General features: G+C 39.3%; 4 protein-coding genes and 1 pseudogene across 11 annotated transcripts; 1 reads left to right on the top strand and 4 right to left on the bottom strand.

The window, feature by feature from the left end:
* Nucleotides 1–618: 618 nt before the first annotated feature.
* On the bottom strand, nt 619–2,904 carry LOC137745519 (F-box/LRR-repeat protein At3g58900-like). The gene is made up of 4 exons (XM_068485481.2): nt 2,785–2,904; nt 1,502–2,544; nt 1,206–1,388; nt 619–1,043 (listed from the first exon to the last, which is right to left on the bottom strand). Exons 2-4 carry the CDS (start codon nt 2,480–2,482, stop codon nt 780–782), a joined length of 1,428 nt encoding a protein of 475 aa, XP_068341582.2. The 5' UTR covers nt 2,483–2,544; nt 2,785–2,904; the 3' UTR covers nt 619–779.
* Nucleotides 2,905–4,258: 1,354 nt separating this feature from the next.
* Nucleotides 4,259–6,012, bottom strand: LOC137744172 (putative sphingolipid transporter spinster homolog 2 pseudogene; annotated as a pseudogene).
* Nucleotides 6,013–7,207: 1,195 nt separating this feature from the next.
* Nucleotides 7,208–15,418, bottom strand: LOC137745056 (protein transport protein SEC24 A). Of its 4 annotated transcripts, none has more exons than XM_068484920.2 (14): nt 15,216–15,418; nt 13,032–14,207; nt 12,802–12,940; nt 11,980–12,170; nt 11,348–11,455; nt 11,031–11,234; nt 10,606–10,837; nt 10,020–10,169; nt 9,758–9,914; nt 9,359–9,486; nt 8,930–9,252; nt 8,653–8,841; nt 7,818–8,058; nt 7,208–7,706 (listed from the first exon to the last, which is right to left on the bottom strand). In XM_068484920.2, exons 2-13 carry the CDS (start codon nt 14,148–14,150, stop codon nt 7,825–7,827), a joined length of 3,174 nt encoding a protein of 1,057 aa, XP_068341021.2. In that variant the 5' UTR covers nt 14,151–14,207; nt 15,216–15,418; the 3' UTR covers nt 7,208–7,706; nt 7,818–7,824. The 4 variants fall into 4 exon arrangements, with proteins under 4 accessions (XP_068341021.2, XP_068341019.2, XP_068341022.2 ...); XM_068484918.2 differs by having other exon boundaries at nt 13,032–14,213; nt 15,216–15,323; XM_068484921.2 differs by having other exon boundaries at nt 14,913–15,228.
* Nucleotides 15,419–16,075: 657 nt separating this feature from the next.
* Nucleotides 16,076–20,707, top strand: LOC137744175 (FACT complex subunit SPT16). Of its 5 annotated transcripts, none has more exons than XM_068484042.2 (3): nt 16,076–16,331; nt 16,596–16,688; nt 17,133–20,707. In XM_068484042.2, exon 3 carries the CDS (start codon nt 17,209–17,211, stop codon nt 20,425–20,427), a length of 3,219 nt encoding a protein of 1,072 aa, XP_068340143.2. In that variant the 5' UTR covers nt 16,076–16,331; nt 16,596–16,688; nt 17,133–17,208; the 3' UTR covers nt 20,428–20,707. The 5 variants fall into 5 exon arrangements, 4 of the variants coding, with proteins under 4 accessions (XP_068340143.2, XP_088538064.1, XP_068340144.2 ...); XR_015954363.1 differs by lacking the exon at nt 17,133–20,707 and adding an exon at nt 16,848–17,064 and having other exon boundaries at nt 16,083–16,331; XM_088681938.1 differs by having other exon boundaries at nt 16,083–16,331; nt 17,071–20,707.
* A 405-nt stretch (nt 20,708–21,112) lies between these two features.
* Nucleotides 21,113–25,300, bottom strand: LOC137744177 (FACT complex subunit SPT16-like). The gene is made up of 2 exons (XM_068484044.2): nt 25,010–25,300; nt 21,113–24,630 (listed from the first exon to the last, which is right to left on the bottom strand). Exon 2 carries the CDS (start codon nt 24,616–24,618, stop codon nt 21,409–21,411), a length of 3,210 nt encoding a protein of 1,069 aa, XP_068340145.2. The 5' UTR covers nt 24,619–24,630; nt 25,010–25,300; the 3' UTR covers nt 21,113–21,408.
* Nucleotides 25,301–26,355: the final 1,055 nt, after the last annotated feature.

Here is a 26,355-nt window from a genome sequence, read left to right on the forward strand (position 1 = left end):
TCTTAATATAGAGATGATCACTGAGATCCAATTAAAAACAAATGGGCTCAACGTGAGCCGACCTCTGAGTTTTATTTACCCACGGTTGCGCGGGCCTGTGCAAGCCAATGAACTTGTCACTACCGGAAAGGAAAAAAGTTTGAGTTCTTAATATAGAGACGACCGTTGAGTTCCAATTGAAAACAAGTGGGCCCAACGTGAGCTGACATCTGAGTTTCAATTACCGATGTGAGGATGTGGGAAAGGAAACCAAAGGATTTAAATATGTTTACCCCACTTGTAAAAGCCCACACCTGATAAATTAGGCAGATGGTAAAGTTGAAGATAGTCTGGGTGTCACTAGAGTAGAACGGGCGGCGATCCAAAAATCGAACAGTATTTATGCGAGATTTTCATCTAGATTTGACGGGTCAAAATCATGTTCAAAAAGGTGCTTTTAACCCGTGTAAAACCCTGGTGCAGTTTTTCTACACGTACTTGCTGTTCTGGAATGAATTTTTTTTGTGCAGTTTGCAACCGAGAGATGGAAAGTGATATTTTTGAATTGAATATGTTACGAAGGTTAGTACATGAATATAGGAGAAAATAAGTCAAACAATTACAATATACACACCTATAAACTGAAATTTTAGTAAATTAGTAAAAGTATCACCACAACCGTAAGCTTTATACAAATTCACTTGAAACAGAAAGGGAAAATGCTACGAAAACCATATTATTAGTCCGTGAGCTCACTATTAGTGTGCGAAATTCCTTTTCTGAACTTCTCCATTGATAAGTCAGAATTCTCGGACTTCAAAGAAAACTTTGGCATTCGAACTCTTGGCGCTGGTTGTTAACTTATTGAGAGACGACTTTGCACACTGGGGTGAATGAACAATAACCATTCTCTTCAGGTTCTCAGCATCCTCGAGGATAAACGTTAAAAAGTTGATCAAGTTAGACCCGCGGGAGTCCTTGCAGATCTCTACAGTCACCTCTTCAAGCTGAGAAATGAAAGGAAGGTTTCGGGATTCCCAGTATGCCGTACCGAATTTTGAACACTGAAAAGCAATAAGCATATCAATTGCAAATTTCCAAAAGATACGATGAGAGTAATAAATTGCCAAGATCAAGATTAAGGACTTAAAGATAACAATCAGATTCCAAAACTGATGAACTGTAAAATGTACTTTGAGGGGGTGAAAACGCAAACTTTTACTTACAGCAGCCTTCAACAGGTAATATTCTACTTGGTCGGTCTTGATGTACAAAGTACTCAAGTTACGCATACCCCTGAAAAGCAAGACCACTCTAGGTACTAACTCATTGCTAAAGTTGCCAAGATCAAGTTGCAAATGTGAAACATCGTCGAAGGGCGCAGGCAAGAGACCTCCTTCGAACAGATTCTGCAATAATTTTGAGGAACAAGTAAAAAAAATTTATGTGCAGTGTGTGACCAAAATAAAGCAGAATAGACGTTAATTGGACAAAGCTAAACGATATGTTGTTCTCAATTTACCTCGATCATCTCTGCGTGTAGTACAAGAGCTTTAACCCTGCGTATATTACAAAGAAACTCATATACTGTGTCAATGTCCTCTTCTTCGAAAAACAGATTAATCCTCACCTTTTCCAAACACAATAATCCCCCCAGCTGGGGCTTGAGTTCATACATATGCCCAATCCACTCCAAATATTTAAGATTGGGAGCAGTTACATTTAATGATCTGCATCGTCTAGTACTCCACCATATACGTATATCTTCAAGGTTCTTCCCAGAGATTGTAAGATTATGAAGTTCGTGAGCACCTTCAATAGTAAATGATTTCAAAGACGAGCTTTCAATGGTGATATCTCTAAGTTTCCCGCCGTGATATGATAGGCGTAGCTCCTTAATGCATTTGCAGGACGACGAGATCCATTTGAAAAACCCCTCATCTATATTCGCATGACGTAAATCCATATTCAGGTATTCCAAACAAGAGAAAGATGGTATGGGCACTTTGATGATTACTGAGTACCACATGCTCACCGAAAGTGACCTCAAAGAGCTAGACACAAAGACGGAAGATGGAAGTACAAAGGGTGTCACATCATCGATATCGATCTCAAGATGAAGAACTTCAACTTTACACCTTAATGCGCACTCGATCCACGATATCATTCTAGCTTTCTCATTATGATCACAAAAGCAAGGTGTTTCACTATGGCGAGAGAGACTCGACCAACATATACGTAATTTGTCTATCTTATTATCCTCGCGAAGATCGAAGAACCTATGCAAAGAATCCAACAACCTTAACCGTTTATCACAAGATCCGGTATTGGTATGCGAAAACTTATCGAAACCTAATGACGGAGTTGACAGAGAAAGTTCTCTACATCTTTTGGACACACAGCTGAAACGAGCAAGGTCGGTTATAGTAACAAAGGAAAGAATGTGATGAGCAACTCCCTCGGTAAGACTACTGAATCTGTCCACCTTCCTTTTACGAGCCATTAAGCTGTCTTCGCTTTTCAGAACTCCAATAAAATTGATAAATACTAGACAGAAACTAGGAACTGCAACTTAAAACATGCTAATATTGGTCATCTCCATAACTGAAATTGTTCCAAAACATGAAAAACCGTAAATTTAATATGTATTTCTTCCAAAAAACTAAAAATTAACCCTAAACCATGGATGATGATAAAGATTAAAGACTTAACATACCATCATCAACTCTACTACTTAACTAGGATTTTTGGTATTCGAAAATTAAAAATTAAATTATTATTGGAGAGAACTCAGAGAAGTATTACCTCCAAAAGAAATTGGTGGAACAGGAGGACGCAAAACTGATTTCAGCTTCCTTCCACGAGCGCCCTTTAGCAGTTTCAGTTTCTGGAAATCGATAACAGAGGTTTTCTTTCGCGCTCGATTTGTTTAAGCATGAAGAGCGGTAGCGGTGGTGCGCTAGAGTCAATCAACAGCTCATTTGCTTTTCCACTTGTTTGTTTCCAGATATGACGCGTGGCTTTTATGCAAAAGAAAAACGCATTTCAAGCTTAAACTATTTTTCAGTAACATGGAAGTAGAAAAAGAAAACACTAAGAAACAACTAATCTAGCTGTAGCAACTCTAGAGCAGTTATCCGAGAGAGTTTGAACTAAACAGGGGAGGCTCCACAAGCTTTTGAAACTCCATCTCGCTATTTAAACTTAATTTGGCTAACCCATCAGCTGCAAAATTACGCTCTCTATAAACATGTTGCGCATTACAACTCCAATTCTCTATGATCAAACTTCTGCACTCCGAGATAAGATCATAGAGCGGATGATTAATAAGGCTAGATAAACCATGGATGAGAGAGACCACCATAGCAGAATACTAGAAACACAAAACATTACAATCAAGTACAAAATACATACAGCAGTATACAGTTTAGAAACACAACACATTACAATCAAGTACAAAATACATACAGTAGTAATACAATTTTTCAGTATACTAGAAACACAATGTGTATAATAAATGTCATAATATAAGTGCTTGAATTTTTTTTTTTTTTAAAGTATGCAATAACCCAGTAGACCTAAAAAAATAAAAACAATAAATGTACTAGTATGTTTAGTACAAGTGCTCTCATTTGAAAATAAGAAGCTTTTAAGAAAGAGTAAACCTTTTTTTTTTTTTTTTTTTGTCAAATAAGAAAGAGTAAACTTGATACAAGCAATTTTGTACGTAATTATTAGGTATAGTTTAATTTTACTTGATTATTGGGTTAGATCCGTTGATTCATTGTTTACATCATCTTATTTTTATTATTGGGAATATCTTACACATCCTTTTCAATTCCGAATGTCAAGAATGACATTTTTGTAGTGTTAACAATAACTCACAATTTATATATTTATATATATATATATATATATGTTAATATTTGTGTTTTTTTATTTGTTTTATATATAAACGCTTTTGGTACTATACAATTCTTATTAAATTGCTTAATCTAAAAGCAAATCTTTAGTTTTTAGGATAATACCATACTTTGCATCACCTACGAGGAAATGCACATTTCACCCCCTTGTGAATAAGGCAAGGTATGTTCATCGTTCAAATTTCATAACAATGTTCATTTTCTTAAACCTTTAGTTAAAGATTATTTCTACAATAACCACTGAATCGGAGATCTTTAATTTCAATCAGCTTAAGAAGATTCATGGTGTATTTAATCCAAGTGAGATGTAGACCGGTTCGGTGAATGATGAACCTCAATGCCCAGAAAATAGTGTAGGCTAGGGAACCAAGATCTTTAATTCCAAATTCGCTACCAGGTACTTCAAATCAATAAAGGATGCCGTAAGGAGAGGAGAGTGAGTACAATATCATCAACATTTAACTAAGAAAAGGACTAAGAAAACAGTACAGGTTGCAACGAAATATAAAAGAAAAATAATCAAGTCTTATGGTTCAGCAACAGATTCAATTGTTTCTATTTTCTTCCCTTCATCCATTGGTGTTGTGTTTGACGTTTCGGTTTTGGTGGTGATCTGATGCTCACTTTCTTCGTTAAATCTATCCACGCTGTGCAGAAAGATTCCTATAAACCATATTAGAGCTGCTGGAAAGAAAATAGATGTTAGAATAAGAGCGGTCGCCCTCCAGTTGTTAATGGCATCCTGGAGAACTCCGACAAGAGGCGCGGAAGGTACATCCCCGAAAAGGTGAATTGCAACTGTAGAAATCGCCATAGATAGTGGCCTCATGCTAGGTTTAACACAATGGAGACAAACGTAGTTTACAGGACCCTGAGTTGCAAAGACGAGTAGTTGGCCGATTGCAAAAAGAGCCAGGAAAGCATACAAATTCTTCATCCAGAAGGCACCTAAGCAAAAGGCACCCCCAATTAACGTTACCGATGAAAGAAGCTTGAAAGCATTAGAGATAGTGCCAGTCATATAATCCAGAAGAAAGCCTCCTCCTAGTGTGCCCAATATCCCGCACGCAATTGTGACACCTCCAAATATCATATCTGCATTACTCATATGATATATGTTATAACCAGCCTTAGGCCCCCAATATGAGTATGCACCTATGACAAAGTTGTATGCTATGTAACCTAGAACATTCACAACATAAACCTTATCCCCCAAAAGCACCTTCATATCTTTCATAAACCTTGAAATTGGATTCACTTTTGAATTGGAAGGCTTTTGTATGGTAGAATCTCTGACGTCTTCCTTCATCGAAATATCTGAACCTTGAACTTCTTCAATAGCAGTTTCCACGGCTATCGGTGCTTTTTTTGATTCAGGATGAGAAAAACCTTTCATCTGCAAAGGCTTCATAACAAACCCTAGAATAGCAAATGGAAGCATAAGGATTGCCTCCCCAACAAATGCATAGCGCCACTTGGTGTGACTTCCAACCACCCCACCATAAACATAGCCAAGTGCATATCCACTTGATATGCACATGTAGAATATAGAAAGCCATGCAGTTTTCTGAGTAGCTGGGGCATTGTCGTCGATGAATGGAGCTGCAAGACTAATAAACGAAGCCTCGCCAACACCGACTAGCATGCGGAAAACAGCAATTGACCAGAAGCCGAATGAACAACCACAACCAAGTGTAGCAAAGGTCCAAACTGATAATCCAACTCCAATGAGCCTAAATGGATTTACACTCTTTGCTAATGATGCAAATATAGGAGAAGCGATAAGAAGTCCAGCCATAAAAGCTGATGACAGAATCCCATCTTGAAAGTTGTTCAAGTTAAATTCCCCTTGTATCCCGGTACCAGGCGTGCATACACCACTTTCTGTGCAAGTTTTGCGGCTCCCATTGACACCATTGCTTGCTATTGTTCCTCGGTCCACATAGTTTAACAAGTTAATCAAGCAAAAGATAACGAGTAGCCTTTTGGGCGTGAACCATGAAGGAGCTGCCAGAGCTGCGGTTGAAGCAATAATCATGGATGTCTCCGCCGGGGACGGGGGCTTGGCTTCTTCAGAAGCCTTTGCTTCCTTTTGAGCCATAGAAGTAGAGTCAGAATATACTTTTACTATTGAACTGAACGTAGTAATCCCTTTATATATACATCACTAGCTTTGGACTACAGGGAGGGATTAGGATTCCTAAATTAGGTTAAATTACAATTCTTGTGGAATAAGGAATTCTAACTAGGGTTTACTTCTCTCAAATGATGTCTTCTTGTTAACTGGAAGATATTAAGATCAACCACTTCAACCATTTCTTAGTGGCCAACCAAGAATATGCCTTTGCTTACTGAAAGAATGCTACTGGATTCACATAAGAATTCTCATCGAACCGGGTTAACCAAGAATTAATATGCCTTTGATTCATTGTGCCAACAAATTATTCCAAACCTAATTCGTGAAAATTATTATTATTATTTTCATTTCAAACTTTAAACTAAAATAGAAAGTTGTTGTTGAAAATCAGAGTGACGAAGAACAACAAACCAATAAACCGAAGAACGAATCTACCACAAATTAATAATAAAAAATGCTACTCTTACAATTTATTTGTACCATAATTTGTACCATCTCTTTAATAAAAATGAGATTCACATGAGTTGGCAGGCCCTATCTTTATTAGAGAGACGATGCAAATGATGGTACAACTAGGTAGTAAGTGTAACATTACTCATTAATAGTATACTAACTGAAGAAGATTGTCACGACGACTACATAACCCAAGAGACTACATTGTTAATGACGACGGTGACTTGTACAGCAAAAGTGATAGAAAAGACTTCTAATAATAATCCACGACGACTACATAACCTAAAAGACTACATTGTGAATTACTTATTTTTCAAACTAAATTACAAGATATATTTATAGCGACGTAAACTTAAGAAAACCTAATGCGCAAATACCAAAACTACCCTACTACAAATCAAATCAAATCTCTAATTAATTTCTTGAATAAACTAATAAATTTCAACAGTTGCTGCTCGTCCACTTCAATTTATATTTTATTTTGCACTATTTCACTGTTTGCCTTCCTCACTAGTAAGAAAGAGAGTGGAGATTAAGATATATTGATGAGAACAAGAATACAAGGGTAGTCAGTGAAAAAAATTTGAGGTTTCTTCTTAAAATCATTGATATTATGAGGTAGTCCAACTTCTTATAAGTTTATGCAAGATATCTTCTCCCATCAATATGAGATTCATTCTCACCTCAGGTGTACCGAATTTTCAAGCCTAACACGTGAACAACACAAATGAAGTAAGTATTAAGCATCTATTTCTCAACAAAATTTAACATCTGACCCAGGAAAATTGAAAATACAACAAAATCCAACAAATCTTGGTGGTTACTCATCACACCACTTATGTCCTCTCACTAAACAATCAGATCGAAGGGGGAAAAATATGGAATTATAACAAAGCAGGGAAATTGCTAACAAAGATATCACATACAAAAAATTTACGCGTGTTTCTTCCTAACACGAAGACGACGACGACGACTCGAGATTATATGGCTACAGTACATCTCCTTTGATTATTCCGTCCTATGATGATGAAGTACCGAATCGTCCAAAAATCTGTGCATGGAAACCACCCATTCTTCAACTCGAACATCCACGAATCTAGAGCAAGAGACGCTCCCATGGCTGAATTCAAAATAATGCTCCATCACTATTTTTTCCAGGTAAATAATGCTCAACCAGTCTACAGATGAGGCATCTAATCGGCTTAGTAAACATCCTGCCAGATTGCGGTGAGCGGTGAAAATCTTAGAGCACAAGCATTTCGAATCTGGCTATCTCAGTGTGAAGCAACATCTAATAAATGCCATAATTTCACAGCAGTCATTACCTCTACATTACGGATTTTGCTGGACTTGCCGGTGTACTTGTATTATCCAATCAACATAACCATTGCTTCCACCCATCTGCTCCTCAACAAGATTGGCGAGTATAAGATGGCCTTCTCGGGGCTGCTCACCTTGTCTTACAAGATGACACAACTGGTAATATGACGGATCACTTTCTCTAAGTTTCTTTAGTATCCTCATTAGCTTCTTTGACATTTCATTATCGTGCTCACGAAGGGTAACCTGATCAGCCAAAACAATAAGAATACAGTAAACGAGAGTACTAAACAATGCCAGTTCAACAAGTTACAAGATAAAAAAAAATCAGAAAAAGAGGGGAAGAAGCAAAGAATTCTTGGGCCAACGTTAGAAACTTCAAGAAAGGTTTGGACTACAAAGATCTCTCCAACAATATCTAAACCAAAGGCTGATCACAGAATAAGAATCCAATACAGTTCTTACGTAAAACCATAGAGCTAGTACTGGGTCATCCAAATGATAAAAGAAAAGAATGTGATATACTAAAGTCATATAAACTACGGAAGGAAAAGAGGGGCATTCTCAAGGCTGTTTGGGAAACATTTTAGTCAGCGGTGCATAAGCCAGCCATATTGACAATTATATGTTTCTTATAACACTCTTCTCTAATAGGGAGCTCGGGTGCATTTGAATTCCAGCATAATGCAGCAGGGACGGAGATTAAGAAATTAAACTTCAGATATCTTATATAAAACATGCATTGAAATCACAAAACAAAGAATACGCAGAAAGTAATGATGAATGTTTAGACATGATACTTCTTTTGTTCTACTTTGTCTTTATGGGGCTTTATCATACCTTTGATAACTCTGCTGCAAAGTCAGGCCCAAGTAGATTCTTAGCTATATCAGGTGGAAGAACTCTACCAAACCATAGAACATAGCGAAACCCATCATCGAATATATAAAGGCCTCTGAAATCTAAGCTCTCAGCAAGTAATGGTAACCTATTCTCTATGATTTTGACGTCATCAGCTTCAGAAGATGCCTACAAATACAAGAAGCGGAAACAAATTTAACGATTGTGAAATGACATCACTCAAGTTTTAACTTTTAAGTAAATGGCATTATATTACCTTCAAAAGATACTCATCGAGCCGTATTAAACTAGGATATAGGAGCTTCAACAATTTTTTAACTGGTAAGGTCATCATTGTGTGCCCTGCCGCACAACGTTCATCAAGTGACACGTCTGCATACCCCCCACGAAGAGGTGCTGATTTACAAAGTGCCAATCCATACAAAGGCAAGAACTTCAAAGACTCTGAGTATATCATCTTCCCTCCTAAGCGGTGTTGTACAGCATAGAGATTTCGAAATTCTTTGAGGGCTTTGACAATTCTTAGCTGCAAAGAGTTCCGAGCATCTTCCAACTTATGGGACAAAGTTTTCTCAATTGCTGCAATTTGATTCAGAAAAATAAGAACCACTGATATTCAAAACATACCACATTACTAACATAGAGTTTCAGTTACCCATACTAACATAGAGTTTCAGTTACCCACCTAGCCTGGAAAGCAAGGTGACAATGGCACCAGTATCAGCCTGCCGATACATCTCAGACAGATCTGTAACCACCGGTACTGCTGCTGTATGTACTCTAATACGCCTCTCTCCGCAGGATGCAGTGTATCTTTAAACGTTAAGGACACTTCACCATCAATAACCTTACAAATATCATTACGAAATTTCCCCCAGCACAACTTAAACTAGAGAGTATGTGTGAATAATCAAAGTATAAAGAATGAAACAACTTTATTATGCAACTGAAAAGAAAACTTAGGAAAAAGAATATCAGAAGGAAATGATTTGTGAATAATCAAAAGAAAAACAAGCACCGCAATACCATACGGGATGTCTATCTGTAGATAAAACTTAAAATCGAACATTAAGCGGAAGGATACAGCAAGGCAACTTGGAAATATACTGTCTGAATAGTCAGTAGCGTCTCTTCAAGAGATAACTGCATCGCAAATGCTTTATCACAATCTACAGCAGGAAGTGCTAATAAGTCTGTGGACCTTAGCATAAAGTTCCCATGATAAGACGTAAAGCGCACTCCTAGAAGCACAAACAAAAAAACATTAGCATATTTCCGAGCACAGGCAAAATAACATATTTATGTGAGCACAATGGGGTTGTTCTGGAGAATCATCAATGGCAGACCTTTTCCACATCTTATGCGCATCACTGCTTCCCAGGCAGTTTCCCTAGTAAGATCTCTTGCTAATTCATGTTTCAACTTATATCCGTGAATGGTAGATTGAAAATTTGGGTAATAATACACCTGACCCCCAGTATATTTTGCCAGAGTACCTACATTTGGAAGACCATAGCAGTTATACACTATACAACTTTTAGCTGTACAATAAATATAGTTCACGGGAGAGTATACAACACAATATTACACCCTGATATGGGTCTATTAATAGCTGCTGGAAACAAGAACTACAAACAAGATAATAAAAGTTTCAAATATATAAATTCAGATTCTTTCTTCAAAAATGTTCACTACAGGGAAGAAACACTACAATATTCTAGGAGAACAGTTAATGCAATAAATTGGAGAAAACCATTGCTAAAGCATATTTCCCGACAAGGGCAACAACTACAAAATTGGTGGATAATATAAGAGTTCCCAACATATGAATGTAGAGAAGTATCATCAGAAGATCCTACTATCTGTCAACATCATCTTGACCTTTGGTTCTATGAAAGTGAAACAGAATATGATTAAACTATAAACATGTACCTAATGAAGCTATATCCGTGTACTTGTCACTGAAGGCATATACATCCACCCCTATCTGGAACTTGGTAAATTCTGCAGCCATCTGCTTGTAGAAAGGATCCTCTGGTAGTCTTAGTGGATGCTCTTTATCAGAGCCATAGACACGAAGATCATCTCCACGCAACTTCAAGCGACCAACACCAAGAGATGGCAGTGTATTTTGAAAAATTAACAATTTTCCCCCAAGGTTGCTCTGCAAAAGCACACGTGTGGACATAAGTTAATGCAAAGTAAATGAACGACCAGACTCTTGGAACTGCATAATGAACTACTTAATAGCCAATTACTCAAGGAATAAAAAACTTAACACACTGCTTTTATAATTGGTGATAAATTTTATCCAAATGTAAAATTCAAATTGCTATGTGTGAAAAAAGCTCACACACCATAAGCATAAGCGAGGCCTTAAGAGCTGGACCAAAAGCAGACTCCACATTCACGTTGTCTTGAAACATAGACGGCAAGCTATCTAGGAAGCTCTCCACTACGCTTCTTGATTCAGAGAGATTAACAAGAAGATCATCTGGCAATGGAATAAATACATCATCTAGATCTGAGACCACCATCATTTGAGGCTGAGTCAAAGAAGACTGCACATAAAACTCACAGGATCTCAGCACAAATGTTGGTAGTCGGAAAAAAAATAAGAAAAGAAAATAACAAATTATGTTAACACTTAACAATGATAACAGAAAACACATACTTTCATGTTATAAAAATGTATTGTGCTGTCAAAAGTTGCAAACCCAATTTGTGTTCTGGGGAAGCCAGGAAGCTCATCCAAGCATGACTGGATAGTTTGGGCCACAACCTGCAAAGAGGTCATCAATAAATTTCAATAATTCCAACAGAGAGGCAAACGGACTTTTGGTAGTAGGTAATCAAAGATGTAATAAAAAAAACTCAAATGAAAAGACATCCCAACCATCCATGAGACTAACACTATTAAAAGTCCTTACATGAACTATTTCATAAACAAGAGAAGTTCATCTCAGAAGAACCCATTCTATCAGTGCCATGTATGAGAAAATTCCCAAAGTTAGGCATCTGAGCCAGCCTACTTTATCTTTTTCACAAAATAAAACCAGACACAGCATACCAGATATGATATTGTTTATTAATAAATCGTCTTTCATCCTAATCTGAATCCAAGAGCCTCTGACACTATACTCTCCAGGGCAACCAAGAACAATATACACTAGCACTACTGGGTGATCAATAAACCATGCAAATACTCCCAAGGGTCTGTAGTTGTATATTAGCAATAAATCATAAACCAACAGGTTTCAGAATACAAGGTTGAGTTTCTGTAAAAGCATTAGAAAAAGTATTTACCTCAATCATACCACTTCTGACAGCAGACATCGAAACGTCAATGAGGAAAAAATACAGTGGCGGCATAGGAGGCCGGACCATATATTCAGTTGGAGCAACAAATTCCACACTACCCTGTGTAAGCTCAGGTCGTTGATCCAAATCAATTCTTCTGCCAACGGCATCCAAATGAGCAAAGTAATCCCCAGGGACTGAACAAGAAAGTAAATACATTTTATCACTCAGTGCTTGACCAGAAATATTAAATAAGGTATATTTTCCCAGAATCAAACAACATCCCACTGCTCTGGTTAATTTTAGTAACCTAAAACAAGTACTATCTAGCAAGAAAACTTGATTGCATTCAGGTAAAACCAGGATTAACAATAAAGCAAAGCTGCTGTATATTCATCATGATATTAGAAACTTCGGTGCACTAGGGGAAATTACTGAGAGTTAGAAAATACCAAAAAAGTACTCTAGCATGACAGGTTGCAGTTGTAGAAAATATCTGCGTTATGAAATAAAAAATGAAATAATAACTACATTTTTTTTTTTTTTTGGAGAACATAATAACTACATTTTGGACTATAAGGCAAGCAGCAATATTACATACATATATTGCAGAATATATTACAGAAATCCTATTTGGGGAAGTATAACTAACAAACATGAATAAAATATAAGGCAAACTCAGCTGCTTAATGCTGCCCAACATGAAGAAGCATGAAGTTGAACATAGGAAAATTTTGTGTCAACATTCTGTATCCTTCCATACATTGGTTTATAATAACAAGTTAAATTTATTCTCTTAGGGGAAAAGAGAAGAGCTAGTCCATTTACCATCATTAAGTAAAGCACAAATGTTGCAACGCCACTTTCTTCCAGCATCTGTAAATGTCACATAGGGGTTCACATACGTCCGACATCTTCTACAGCGAATAATCCCGGATGAACCAAAATTAACAATTGGAACTTCCTCCTAGATAGAGAACACAGAACAAGATAATTACAGCGAATCCAACTTCAATCAATTTTGATCATTTTGAATGTTTGAGTATAGATGCACTAACCCCATCAGGTGGTTCAGCAAGTGGACAAACAACTGCTCCCAAAGGTAAATGCCACCTTGAAGACAAAGACTGAGAACTTGGTATTGCACCAGTTGTAAGCCGTAGAAATCTACGATTGCAATTCATGGGGTACATCTGAGCAAGTGATGTTGGCTCCGCGTCACCAGCCAAAGGCCTTGGCAAAGCTTTAGGGTCGAGTCCAGGTTCAATTGATCCAGGAACAGATCCAATAGATAGTGCGCTGAAGTCGTCTGTCAAGGCTTGGACGGCACCAACGGGAGGTCCAGAACCATGATGTTGCATGTGGTCCCTTGACATACCCAATGGAGCTGCACCTTGCGTAGGTGGAGCATAACCTCCTTGGTGAGCTGCAAAAGGAGAGGACACTGCTGGTGGAGCAGCTGCATAGCTTCCTTGATGAGTAAGAAATGGAGACTGAGCAGGTGGGGCTAGTGAATCTGCACTAGACTGCTTACGGGGAAATCCAGGAAGAGATGTCTGAGCATTTGGTAGGGAAGCTGGGAATGATGAATCTGATGGAGACTGAAAAGCATTCACACTTGGTGGTGCAGAATTAATGCTTTGAGGTGGGGGTCCCATTGGCACAGAAGGTATGTGCTGTTGTGGTCGTTGAAATGGTGCTTGACCAGGAGGAAGTTGAAACGGCATTTGGCCTACAGGTGGACCACGTGCAGTTGGTGCTTGCGCTGCTGGTGGATATTGTGGTGTTGGGAAACGGGAGTAAGGTCCAACACTCGGCGGGACACTTGAAGTTGGTGGAGGAGGCACAGATGGATCATGAAACCTACTTGGCAGTGTAGGCCTAAAAGGAGAGGCTTGTGGTCCAACTGCAGATCCAGATGATGAGAACGGCACATTAGTCTGTGGAGGAACTGATGGAGTAGGTCTGAAGTTAGAGGCATCTGGTCCAACCACAGGCCCAGACGATGAAAAAGGTGTCTGTTGCGTGACAGGTGGAGGAGGTCTAAAACCATATGCCTCCTGTCCACCCATGGGACCTGAAGATGAAAAAGGCATCATGTTTTGAGGAGGAGCCGCCAAAGGTGCAGTGGCAGGTCTTGCAGTAAAATTCGGACGACTAGGGTTTTCAGTCCCCATAACTTTGGTTACAAACACCTGCTAATTCAGTAGAAACAATGCTCTCATGACCTAGACCTGCTCCTACAGCCAAGAGAAGAGGTTTGAGTTATCATCCAAGAAGGACCAATATGTCACTACATCACAGCTTAGACACTCACAGTATTACAGTATGGAATCATACAAACACAAAGACATACATTTAAATTACTTTTTTTTTTCTGCATCAAACATAACAAAGAAACCGATGGAATAAGTAAATAATGTACTTGAAAATAGATCAAACCCTCTATGTCAACACTAAGCTCATCTAGTCTCACAAAATTAATAGAGCAGCCCGAGCAAGAATGTCAGATTAAATCCTTAATCTTGCATTTTTAATATTTGACTACACCCAAGCACCACTAGCAATTCATTTAAAATTCCAGTAGCAATCCTAAGTTAGACCAGTTAACAAGGTCAAAACTCATAAACCACGCAATCCTAACTCTTAACTCCTAAGGTTTACCTCTCACATGATCGAATCGTATACGGTGCACAATGGATCACGATATACCATTACTAATTAACCTATAAGGAATTAAGGACCAAACACGGCTCAACAAGATGTGATTAATTAAGCATAATTTAGCACTAAAAATATTAATTTTATGATTGCTGATACTAAAAACCATAATCCCACAACCCAAAAACTAATTACAACAAAGAGAGTGCATAATTTAGCATGCATACAGAAACAGAGTAGCAGATCTTAATCGGAAAAAATCGAAAGAAAAGCACTACCCAAATCGCAAATTTGCAACATCTAAATGGATCAAGAAAACCCAGACGAAAATTAGAGCCAAATTCGTGAGCCCGATGGAAATGATTGCAAAACCCAATGAAAAAACAGACCCGACTGAGATTGGGAGTTGAATTTTGGAAAAAAATTTAGACCAAAGGCAGGGAAAAGTGAATTATATTGGACGAAACGAGATGAAGGACTAGTTGTTGGGTTGATTTAATCGCAGACCGGCAAATCGAGATTCAGAGAGAGAGAGAGAGAGAGAGAGAGAGAGAGAGAGAGAGAGAGAGGAAGAAGCTTACCTTTGCTTCCGCCGGAGGAGAGAGAGTCTAGAGAGAGATTGAAATATGAGCAAGATGAGAGAGAGACTATTACCGGGCTAATCATTTTTCATCGACTTCTACGATGTCGTTTTGTTCTTGTATGATTAGGCCCAATAAACGTTCGGATTTACAACCCAAAACTCGTTGGGTCGGGTCAGTCTGTCATTCTATTTTCATTTTTCAATATTTTCAATTCTAGAGTCGTTAATACTTTTATTTATTTTTATCTTTTTAAATTTTTATTTAAGATCCTTTTGTTTAAAACGAAGGTTTTAACGAAATTCGTGAAAAAAATCATTGCAACTGTCAAATTTATTTAATAATTCTAATAGATTTAATCCAATGTATAATAAATGTTTTTAGTTGTTCCAAATATTTGATTTGTTGTCTTAATAAATAGACCACACAAAGAGATAATTTTTTTTAATAGAATTACACCGTATTTAACATATCTGATGGATAAAAAAAATTTACAAAATGTTAAATTGCGACATAAGCAATCAAATATCATTTTGATATTTTAAATTTGACATTTACTTTAGAAATGCTATAATTAAGCTAGGAAATAGATCATTTTTGGATCTCTTCCACTAAAACCTCCCGGATCAAGTGATCTAGACTCTTGAAATTTGATCAAACTGCTAAAAACAGAGGTTCCTTTTCAAAGTGATAATAATTTTAGCTGTTGGATCAAATTTTAAGGGCTCATATCACTTGATCCTGGAGCCTTAGTGGAACCAAAGTTTAGAAATCATTGCTCCAATTACCTCAATAAAAAAATGTTAACTTGCTTAGGTGGAAATTATTTTGTCCAGCTCAACTTCTGCAAGGCCAAAAATATGAACAGAAAGTGAAAATCAGGTCACCATTCATAACACCATCGTCATCCCTCTCTCTCTCTCTCTCTCTCTCTCTCTCTGTGTTTCCAACTCTCAATTATTATTAGTTCTTCGATTGATCCTCTCTAAACCTCTCATTTCGATCCAAATCCATCCTCCATTTCCCCCCAAAACCAGCTCACTTTTCTGTTTTGGCACCAGTTTCAGAGACCCAATTGGCAAACGAGTCCTCCATTGAATCATCCACCCGAAGCTGGTAAAGTTCAAGTTTTCAATCAATTCATGCAACTGGGTCTTGCTTTTTTCCTTCAAATTTTGAGGATTTGAATCCAAGTAGCTGGCTTTAGCTTCCGTCAATCCGATGATTATGTTTAGATTCTGCATCGAAAATTACAAAAAAATTGAAATTCTATCAGTAAATGGATGTTGTTTGTTTCTTCAGATTCTGAAACTTTGAGAAGAAAATTTAGCAACTTGGAAATAATTTTGTTAATTACGTATTGGAAATGGTTTTTATCAGGTCAGGCATGACGAATCAAGCTGGGAGCTTCATTTGGGAGATTGAGAAATTAGCTGGGAACAAGTTTTCGAAATCTTTTCGATCCATCGCTAAGTAAGTACTTAAACAAGTTTTCGATTTCAATGGTTTTGTTGTTAATTTTTTTATGGTAAGAAGTTAACTTGTATTGATATTGTTGACTGCTCCAGATGGGATCCTCTGTTTTTTTTTTTTTTTTTTGGTGTGTGATACTCTGTTTCATTCAAACTTTAGGTATGAAAAGTGGGACGAAAGATTGAAATTTCACTGTTCTTGAAGGTCGTAGTGAGAATTATACAATTTCGTAGTGCTCTTTGAGCTTAAATCTCAATGTAGGTAATAAATTTTGATGCCAAGTTCTCTAGAGTGAATGATATTTGGATTTTACATGTGCTGGTGTTAGTATGTTCTACTGGTATACTATATGAAGGAAAGCTAAATCAAGAAAAGTTTTCAGGTCAACTTTTCACTATGTGGAGAGCGGGAAGCGAACTGATAAACATTTGTTATTTCTCACAGTTTCTGCTGATCAGCACACTCAGCAGGAGCAGGCTGAATTTCCAAGGTTGTACAATCTATATCTGAAGTGTCATCAATGGCTGAGCAACGTAAGGGTAATGTCAAACCTGCAAATGGGAAGCCATCAGCAACCGCCACAGCAACCGCCAGTGCATATTCCATTGATCTCAATAACTTCAGCAAGCGGTTAAAGATGATGTATTTGCATTGGAGGGAACATCGTAGTGATCTATGGGGTGAATCTGATGCACTTGCAATAGCAACTCCTCCAACTTCTGAGGATCTGCGGTACCTGAAATCCTCCGCAATGAATATCTGGTTGCTCGGTTATGAGTTCCCAGAAACTATCATGGTTTTCTCAAAGAAGCAGATCCATGTTTTGTGTAGCCAGAAAAAGGCTTCTCTTCTTGATGTTGTGATAAAGCCTGCAAAAGAGGCTGTTGGTGTTGAAGTTGTGATGCATGTGAAACTCAAAGGCCAGGATGGAACTGGACTGATGGATAGCATATTTAGAGCTATAAATGCCCACTCGAGTTCCGATGCTCCTATTGTTGGACACATAGCAAGAGAGGCTCCTGAAGGGAAGCTTTTGGAGACTTGGAGTGAGAAGTTGAAGAATGCTAATTTTGAGTTGAGTGATGTGACCAATGGGTTCTCAGACTTGTTTGCCGTCAAAGACCTGGTTGAGCTTACATATGTGAAGAAAGCGGCATACTTGACTTCATCAGTGATGAAGACATTTGTGGTACCTAAGCTTGAGAAGGTCATTGATGAGGAAAAGAAAATTTCCCATTCTTCATTGATGGATGAAACGGAAAAGGTCATATTGGAGCCTGCAAGAATTAAGGTGAAGCTGACAGCAGCAAATGTTGATATTTGCTATCCTCCAATTTTTCAGAGTGGGGGAGAATTTGATCTGAAGCCAAGTGCTTCAAGCAATGATGAGAACCTTTGTTATGACTCTACTAGTGTGATTATATGTGCTGTTGGATCAAGGTATAAAAGCTACTGCTCAAATATTGCTCGAACCTATCTGATTGATGCAAATTCTATGCAGAGCAAGGCATATGAGGTTCTGCTTAAAGCTCAAGAAACTGCAATCAGTAATTTAAAATCTGGGAAGAAGTTAAGTGCTGCATACCAAGCTGCACTCTCAGTAGTTGAAAAGGAGGCTCCAGAGCTGACTGGAAACTTGACCAAAACAGCTGGAACTGGAATTGGCCTTGAATTTCGTGAGTCGGGGCTTAATCTTAATGCTAAGAATGATCGAGTTTTGAGACCAGGCATGGTTTTCAACGTTTCTCTGGGTTTCCAGAACGTGCAGGCAAAGACAAAAGACCCTAAGACCCAGATATTTTCACTGTTAATAGCAGATACAGTTATTGTTGGTAAAGAGACTCCAGAAGTATTGACTAATTCAAGCAAAGCTGTTAAGGATGTGGCATACTCATTCAATGATGACGATGATGAAGAAGAAGAGCGTGCAAAACCTAGATCCAGTAGTAAAGGTGCCAGGAGTGCCATGAGTAAGGCCACACTTAGATCAGACAACCATGAAATGTCTAAAGAAGAGCTACGAAGGCAGCACCAAGCCGAACTTGCCCGCCAAAAGAATGAAGAAACTGCTAGAAGGCTTGCTGGTGGGGGTTCTACAGCTAACGATAATTGTGGTGCTGGGAAGACGGTTGGTGATCTGATTGCATATAAGAATGCCAATGATCTGCCTGCTCCAAAAGAGTTGATGATTCAGGTTGACCAGAGGAATGAAGCTATCCTCTTGCCGGTTTATGGAAACATGATTCCTTTCCACATAGCCACTGTGAAGAGTGTTTCCAGCCAGCAGGACACTAACCGGAATTGCTACATCCGTATAATCTTTAATGTACCTGGTACCCCATTTAGCCCTCATGATGCAAACACCCTGAAGTTTCAAGGGTCAATTTATTTAAAGGAAGTTTCATTCCGTTCCAAGGACCCAAGGCATATAAGTGAAGTAGTACAGCAAATTAAAACTCTTCGCAGACAGGTTGCCTCAAGGGAGTCTGAAAGAGCTGAAAGGGCAACTTTAGTCACACAGGAGAAGCTGCAAATTTCAGGAGCCAAATTCAAGCCAAAAAGATTGCCAGACCTATGGATTCGTCCTGTTTTTGGGGGTCGTGGAAGAAAGCTCACTGGATCACTGGAAGCCCACGCAAATGGGTTCCGGTATTCTACTTCAAGGTCTGAAGAACGTGTCGATGTTATGTTTAGCAATATCAAACATGCATTTTTCCAGCCAGCTGAGAAGGAAATGATTACCCTGCTGCACTTTCATCTGCACGATCATATTATGGTAGGAAACAAAAAGACCAAGGACGTGCAATTTTATGCGGAGGTGATGGATGTAGTGCAGACACTGGGAGGTGGAAGGAGGTCAAACTATGATCCTGATGAGATCGAGGAAGAGCAACGTGAAAGGGAAAGAAAGAACAAAATTAATATGGAGTTCCAGAACTTTGTGAACCGAGTAAATGATTCGTGGGGGCAACCTCCATTCAAATCACTTGATCTTGAGTTTGATCAGCCCCTTAGGGAGCTTGGCTTCCATGGAGTACCTCATAAAGCCTCAGCTTACATTGTCCCGACTTCAAGCTGTCTGGTTGAGCTGATAGAGACACCTTTTGTGGTAATTACTCTGAGCGAGATTGAAATAGTAAACCTTGAGAGAGTTGGTTTAGGGCAAAAGAACTTTGATTTGACTGTTGTTTTCAAGGACTTCAAGCGAGATGTCTTCCGAATTGATTCCATTCCCTCGACATCACTAGATGGCATTAAGGAGTGGTTAGACACAACTGATCTCAAGTATTATGAGAGTAGGTTGAATCTCAACTGGCGTCCTATTCTCAAAACCATTACTGAAGACCCTGAGAAGTTCATAGAGGATGGTGGATGGGAATTTTTGAACATGGATATTAGTGATTCGGATTCTGACAATTCTCAGGAGTCTGACCGTGGGTATGTACCTTCAGATGTGCAGTCGGATTCAGGTTCAGACGAGGAGGATGATGACAGCGAGTCATTAGTGGAGTCGGAAGATGATGAGGAAGAAGAATCTGGAGAAGACTCAGAAGAGGCCGAAGGAAAGACATGGGAAGAGTTGGAGAGAGAAGCAAGCCACGCAGACAGGGAAAAAGGGAATGCGTCTGACAGTGAAGAGGAGAGGGCCAGAAGGAAGGTCAAGGCTTTTGGAAAGGCTCGAGTACCCGACAAGAGGAACCTTGGTGGCAGCCTTCCCAAGAGGCCAAAATTTAGGTGACATTGTTTTTGTCTTCAATTTTTTAAGTTTTGCAGCAGCTTAAGCAGCAGCATTAGATTGGATTGTGTGTTTTATTTTTAAGATGTTAAGAACAAGTAAAGAGTTACCAAAAGGGGAAGCGGAAGGTAAAGGGAAAGAATGCATCCGGCACAACACCAACATGAATATCCCTTGACGGATGCATGCAAGGCTTGGTTTAGTTGTATCAGGGTAAGGAAAGAATATGCATTTGAACTTGTGGATTTGGGTATATGAATTGATGGTTGGATTTTGGTATGAATCGTTAACTATTGCATTTCAAGAACCAGCATTTTACTTGAGTGCTTACTAAGCGACTCTTAAGCTGCTTCTGCATCTCCACAGTTCACGTAACAATCGATCATCGCCCCGCGTCGTTACAACAAATAACATCGTTCGATTCTCCTCTGCTTCCTGCAGAACCTCAGAAACTGCATACATTTGAATGCACATGGATAAGGAATGGTGGACGTCGGAACTACACAAAAATGAGTATCCCTTGAATGTACGCAAAACAATAATCTCCGAGGGGGGCTCGAACTCGGGAAAAACAAACCAGCGTACTGCCTTTAACCAGCTAGCCTAACTCGCATCAACATGTTTGCAAGAACAATACGTTGTTGCGAAAAGTTCATTCGCTTTTTGGGAAACAAAGAACAAAAAGAGGTGCAAAACAGAAAGCAAAATTCAGTAGTCTTCCAACACCGGAAATTAAACAAGAAGAAAAACGGGCAAGCAGAAACTAAACAAGTTAAAACCACATAAACGATGATAAAGCTCTGACTTCCAGCAAGGAGACTGATAATACTACCAATTTACAACTCTGCATCTTCAACATAAGTCTGTAGTTCAAAAAGATAACGAAACTAGTTAAAGCCAAAATAAAATTATAAGTTCCAAGCTACTACCGTCAGACAACCACTTAAAACATAACGTGTGAATGACATGAAACAATCGCACGATCTATCGCATCTTAGTCCGCTTCGGGATGCTACTAGGAGGTGGGGCTCGAGACTTCCCAAAAGCTTTCGTCTTCCTTCTCTTCCTGTCCTCCTCACTGTCATATTCGTTCCCTTTCTCCCTATCTGCATTGCTTGCTTCCCTCTCTAGCTCATCCCACGATAACCCATCCTCATCTGACTCTGCTTCTCCGTCATCATCCTCAGACTCCACAACCGACTCACTGTCAGAATCCTCATCGTCTGATTCTTCCGATTCAGCAGATTCTATATCCGATGGTTCATAACCCTGGTCTGACTCCTCCGACTGTTCAGACTCTGAATCAGACGCTTCCAAATTCAAAAATTCCCAACCTCCATCTTCAATGAAGCTCTGCGGGTCATCGGTGATTGTCTTCAGTATCTGTTTCCAGTTCAGATTCAGCCTGCTCTCATAATACTTGAGGTCAGTCGTGTCAAGCCATTCCTTGATACCATCAAGCGCTGTTGAAGGGATTGAATCAATCCGGAGAACATCCCTTTTGAAGTCCTTGAATACAATTGTCATGTCAAAATTCTTCTGCCCAAGGCCAACTCTTTCCAGATTCACAATCTCAATCTCACTTAGACTGACAACAAGGAAAGGAGTTTCTATCAGTTCAACCAAGCAGGCTGAAGTAGGGACAATAAATGCCGAGGATTTATGAGGTACACCATGGAAACCAAGCTCTCTCAGAGGTTGATCAAACTCAAGGTCCCTAAACTGTGACTGCCCCCAAAGCTCATTAACCCGATTCACAAAGCTCTGAAAATTCATATTGACTTTGTTTTTCCTATCCCTCTCTCGCTGCTCTTCTTCAATCTCATCTGGATCATAGGCAGACCTCCTGCTTCCTCCCAAGGTCTGAACTGTGTCCATCACCTCAACATAGAATTGCACGTTTTTTGTTTTCTTGTTGCCCACCATGATGTCATTGTGCAGATGAAAGTGCAGGAGAGTGATCATTTCATTCTCTGCTGGCTGGAAAAAGGCATGCTTAATATTTGCAAACATGACATCCAGGCGCTCCTCTTGCCTGGTGGTAGAATAGCGAAACCCATTTGCATGAGCTTCAAGAGTACCAGGAATCTTTCTTCCACGGCCACCAAAAACAGGTCTAATCCAAAGGTCAGACAATCTTATTGGCTTAAATCTGTTACCCGCTATTTGGAGTTTCTCCTGAGTAACCAGTGTCGCCTTCTCAGCTATCAAGGACTCCCTGGATACAACTTGCCTTCGCAGCCCTTTAATCGCCTGTACCACTTCACTTATGTGCCTTGGATCCTTGGAGCGAAATGAAACTTCTTTTAAATATATAGACCCAAGGTTTTTCAGTGAGTTGGCATCATGAGGACTGAAAGGAGTCCCAGGGACATTAAACATGATTCTGATATAACAGTTCCGATTGGTGTCCTGTTGACTGGAAACTGTCCTTATGGTGGCAACATGAAAAGGGATCATACTGCCATAAATAGGCAACAGAACAGCTTCGTTCTTCTGGTCAATCTGAATCATCAGTTGATTCAGACCTTTTGGAGGAACGACATCGTTTACATTCTTGTAGGCAACTAAATCCGTTAAAGCCTTTGCTGCAGAACGATTGTCACCCGACCCAGATCCACCACCAGCAAGTCTGCGGGCAGTTTCTTCATTTTTCTGACGGGCAAGTTCTGCCTGATGTTGCCTGCGGAGTTCCTCCTTCGAAATCTCATGATTGTCTGACCTCAGTGTTGTCTTAGACAATAAGGCCTCCTTTCCATTAGCCTCACCTTTTGGTTTTTTTGGTTCTTCAGCTTCCTCTTCATCTCCATCATTAAAGGAGTACGCCACATCCTGAAGATTCTTAGAGCTTCTACCTGTCACCACCTCTGGCTTGTCATTGCCGATAACCACAGTGTCCGCAAGCAACAAAGCATAGTTCTGGTTTTTGGGATTACTGCGACCACTCTGTAAGTTCTGAAACCCAAGCGACACATTAAAGACCATGCCTGCTTTCACCAACCGCTCATTCTTTGCATTTATATTCAACCCAGATTCACGGAACTCAAGGCCAATACCAGTCCCAGCCGATTTTGTCAAATTTGATACAAATTCAGGAGCCTCCTTCTCCACCACAGCAAGGGCAGCTTGATAAGCATCACTGACCTTTTTCCCAGGCTTCAACTCACTAATGGCTGCATTATGGGCCTTGAAGAGAACTTCATATGCCTTACTCTGACTGGAAGTAGCATCAATCAAAAAGGACCTGGCAATATTTGAGCAGTAACTCTTGTAGCGGGACCCAACTGCACATATGATCGCACTAGCAGAATCATAATAAAGCAACTCATCATTGCTAGCAGCACTGGGTCTGAGATCAAACTGTCCTCCACTCTGAAATATTGGGGGGTAACATATATCAACATTATCAGCCCGGAGCTTCACTTTAGCTTTAGAGGGTTCCATTATAGCCTTCTCTGCCTCATCCATCAAAGAAGAATGGGTGACTTTCTTCTCCTCATCAATAACAGTCTCAAGTTTTTTTACAACTACTTCGGTCATGACACTAGCAGACAAGACAGCAGCTCTCTTGATATTCAAAATCTCTTCATTGTCCTTAACAGCAAACAGGTCAGACAACCCATTTGTTACATCGCCCAACTCAAAATTTGCATCCTCAAGTTTCTTGGACCATGATTCCAAGAGGTTTCCCTCAGGGGCCTCCCTTGCAATATGTCCAACAACAGCTGTGTCATGGCCATCAGCCTTCGACTGAGCACGAATGGCACGGAAAATTGCCTCCATCAGACCACTTCCATCATCACTCCTTATCTTCTCATGCATCACAACATCAACACCCACAGCTTCCTTGGCAGACTTTTTTACAACTTCCAGCAAAGACACCTTCTTCGCACTGCACAGGAAATGAATCTGCTTCTTCATGAAAACCATAATGGTCTCCGGAAACTCATAACCCACCAACCAAATATTCAATGCTGAAGATTTAAGGTACCGCAGATCTTCTGATGCTTTTGGTGTCGCTATTGCAACAACATCAGAAGAGCCCCACAAATCAGATCGATGTTCATTCCAATGAGAATAAAGTAACTTCAACCTCTCACTGAATACTTTCAAATCAATATTATAGGCACTTCCTGCTCCGGCGGCAGTCTTCCCATTAGCGGGCTGGCTATTTCCATGTCGACGATCAGCCATTACAAACAGTTTCTACAAATGACAAACATCAACTAATCACTTTCGGCCAATTAAATATACTTTTTAAATCAAGAACAAAATTTACGCTTTCTCAATATTAAAAAATAATTTCTTTTTTGAACAATCAAAACCCTAAAAATCAAAATGGTCAATTAGGGTTTCGCACAAGTTCGTATTATTAGGATTTCGAGACGCCATCTCCACTCATAGAAAGCTAAATTATATCTGGAAAAACCCAGAAAATCATCATCTCCAACCCCCTCACTTTCCAATCACAAGTCCCCAGCTCGATAACCAAATTAGGGTTCCTATTCCCTCCCCCAAACATACAAAAGTCTTCAAAAATTACTAAATTAATCGACCAACAGCGATACAGAAACGGAAACTGTACCTTTCCAAACCTTCAGGGACGGGCTTCTGCGAACTTCTGCGGCTCCGCAATGTCGAATAGGGTTTTGGTTTGGGGCTCTAGGGCCTGGCGGCCACAAGTGCCCGATACATCAACCAAAACACAAATTTATATGGAGAGAGAGAGAGAGAGAGCGCGAGCGGGAGAGAGAAAACCTAGGGTTTCGAAGCGAGGGATGAGAGAGAATGAGAGAGAATTCGAAGGGACAACGAGAGAGAAATGGAAAAATGAAAAATCGCAGAGATGGTTTTCTTCGAATCGGAGGGAGCTCTGGAGTGGAGCGGTTGGTTTAAAGGAGCTGATTTTTCTTTGAGACGAAAAAGGACTGAGGATTGTGACGTATTACTTCTCCGTTTGGGTAGTTTCTGCGGTCATTGTGATTTTTACGAGGGTATTTTCGGGGATTGAGTCTTGTTCTGTCAGGGTGAGGGATTTTGCATCCGACGGCGTCGTTTGGTTGAGAGGGAAAAAGGAGCTGGTGTTGGGCTTGGGCGCTGCGGCGTCGTTTGAGTTAGTCGTGGCGGGAATGAGCCCGGGCTTTGTTGAAAATAAGGCGGGAAAATCATATGATTTGGTGGGATAATGTTGTTGGATGAGTGGTGAAAGCATCTGATTCTGTGATTTTTGACATTTTAATTTTGTTTTTTACATGCAATTTTATTCATAATTGTAGTAACTACTATCTAATAACCAATTGTGGTGATTGACCCCAAAAAAAAAAAAAAAAAATATTACTATATCATTCTTTTATTCATAACAAATTAATTCGATTCATACTTCATATCGTTAATGAACCAAATTTGACACTTGCATGTCTCGTTCAAGGTTTTTTGCATTTTTGAGTTTGAAATTCATGGAGCATATAAAATCTCAATTTAAACATCCAAAATCTATTATTTTCTCCAACTAGGTAAAGAGGAGACACTTCCTCTTGAATTGAGATTCTCTTTGCATCTTTATGTTTGGAGCCGGCATGGTCAGAGATCTAGCCACTCATTTTAAACTTACGGATACTATTAACCCATCTCATTGGCTCATCTCAGTTAAGGATCCATATTTTTTTCTTTTTCCCTTGAACAATCTAGATTTGGCTCCAAACTTCGAAATCCAGAGAGAAACTCGATTCCTTCCTCTTAAAACACTATAAATCTCAAAAAGTTACACAAGTGCCACATACATGATGACGCAACTGGAGCAACAAAAAAAAAATGAAGAAAACTAAAGGAGTGAAATTGTCAAAATTGACACCACAAAAACGAGTGTGGAAAATTGCTCTAACTACATGATCCAAAAAAATCAATCACCAAACAGGGTTATTTGATTTATTT

Source organism: Pyrus communis, chromosome 12 (genome assembly GCF_041283825.1).
Source record: "Pyrus communis isolate YQ-2024b chromosome 12, ASM4128382v1, whole genome shotgun sequence".
Lineage (NCBI taxonomy): Eukaryota > Viridiplantae > Streptophyta > Magnoliopsida > Rosales > Rosaceae > Pyrus > Pyrus communis.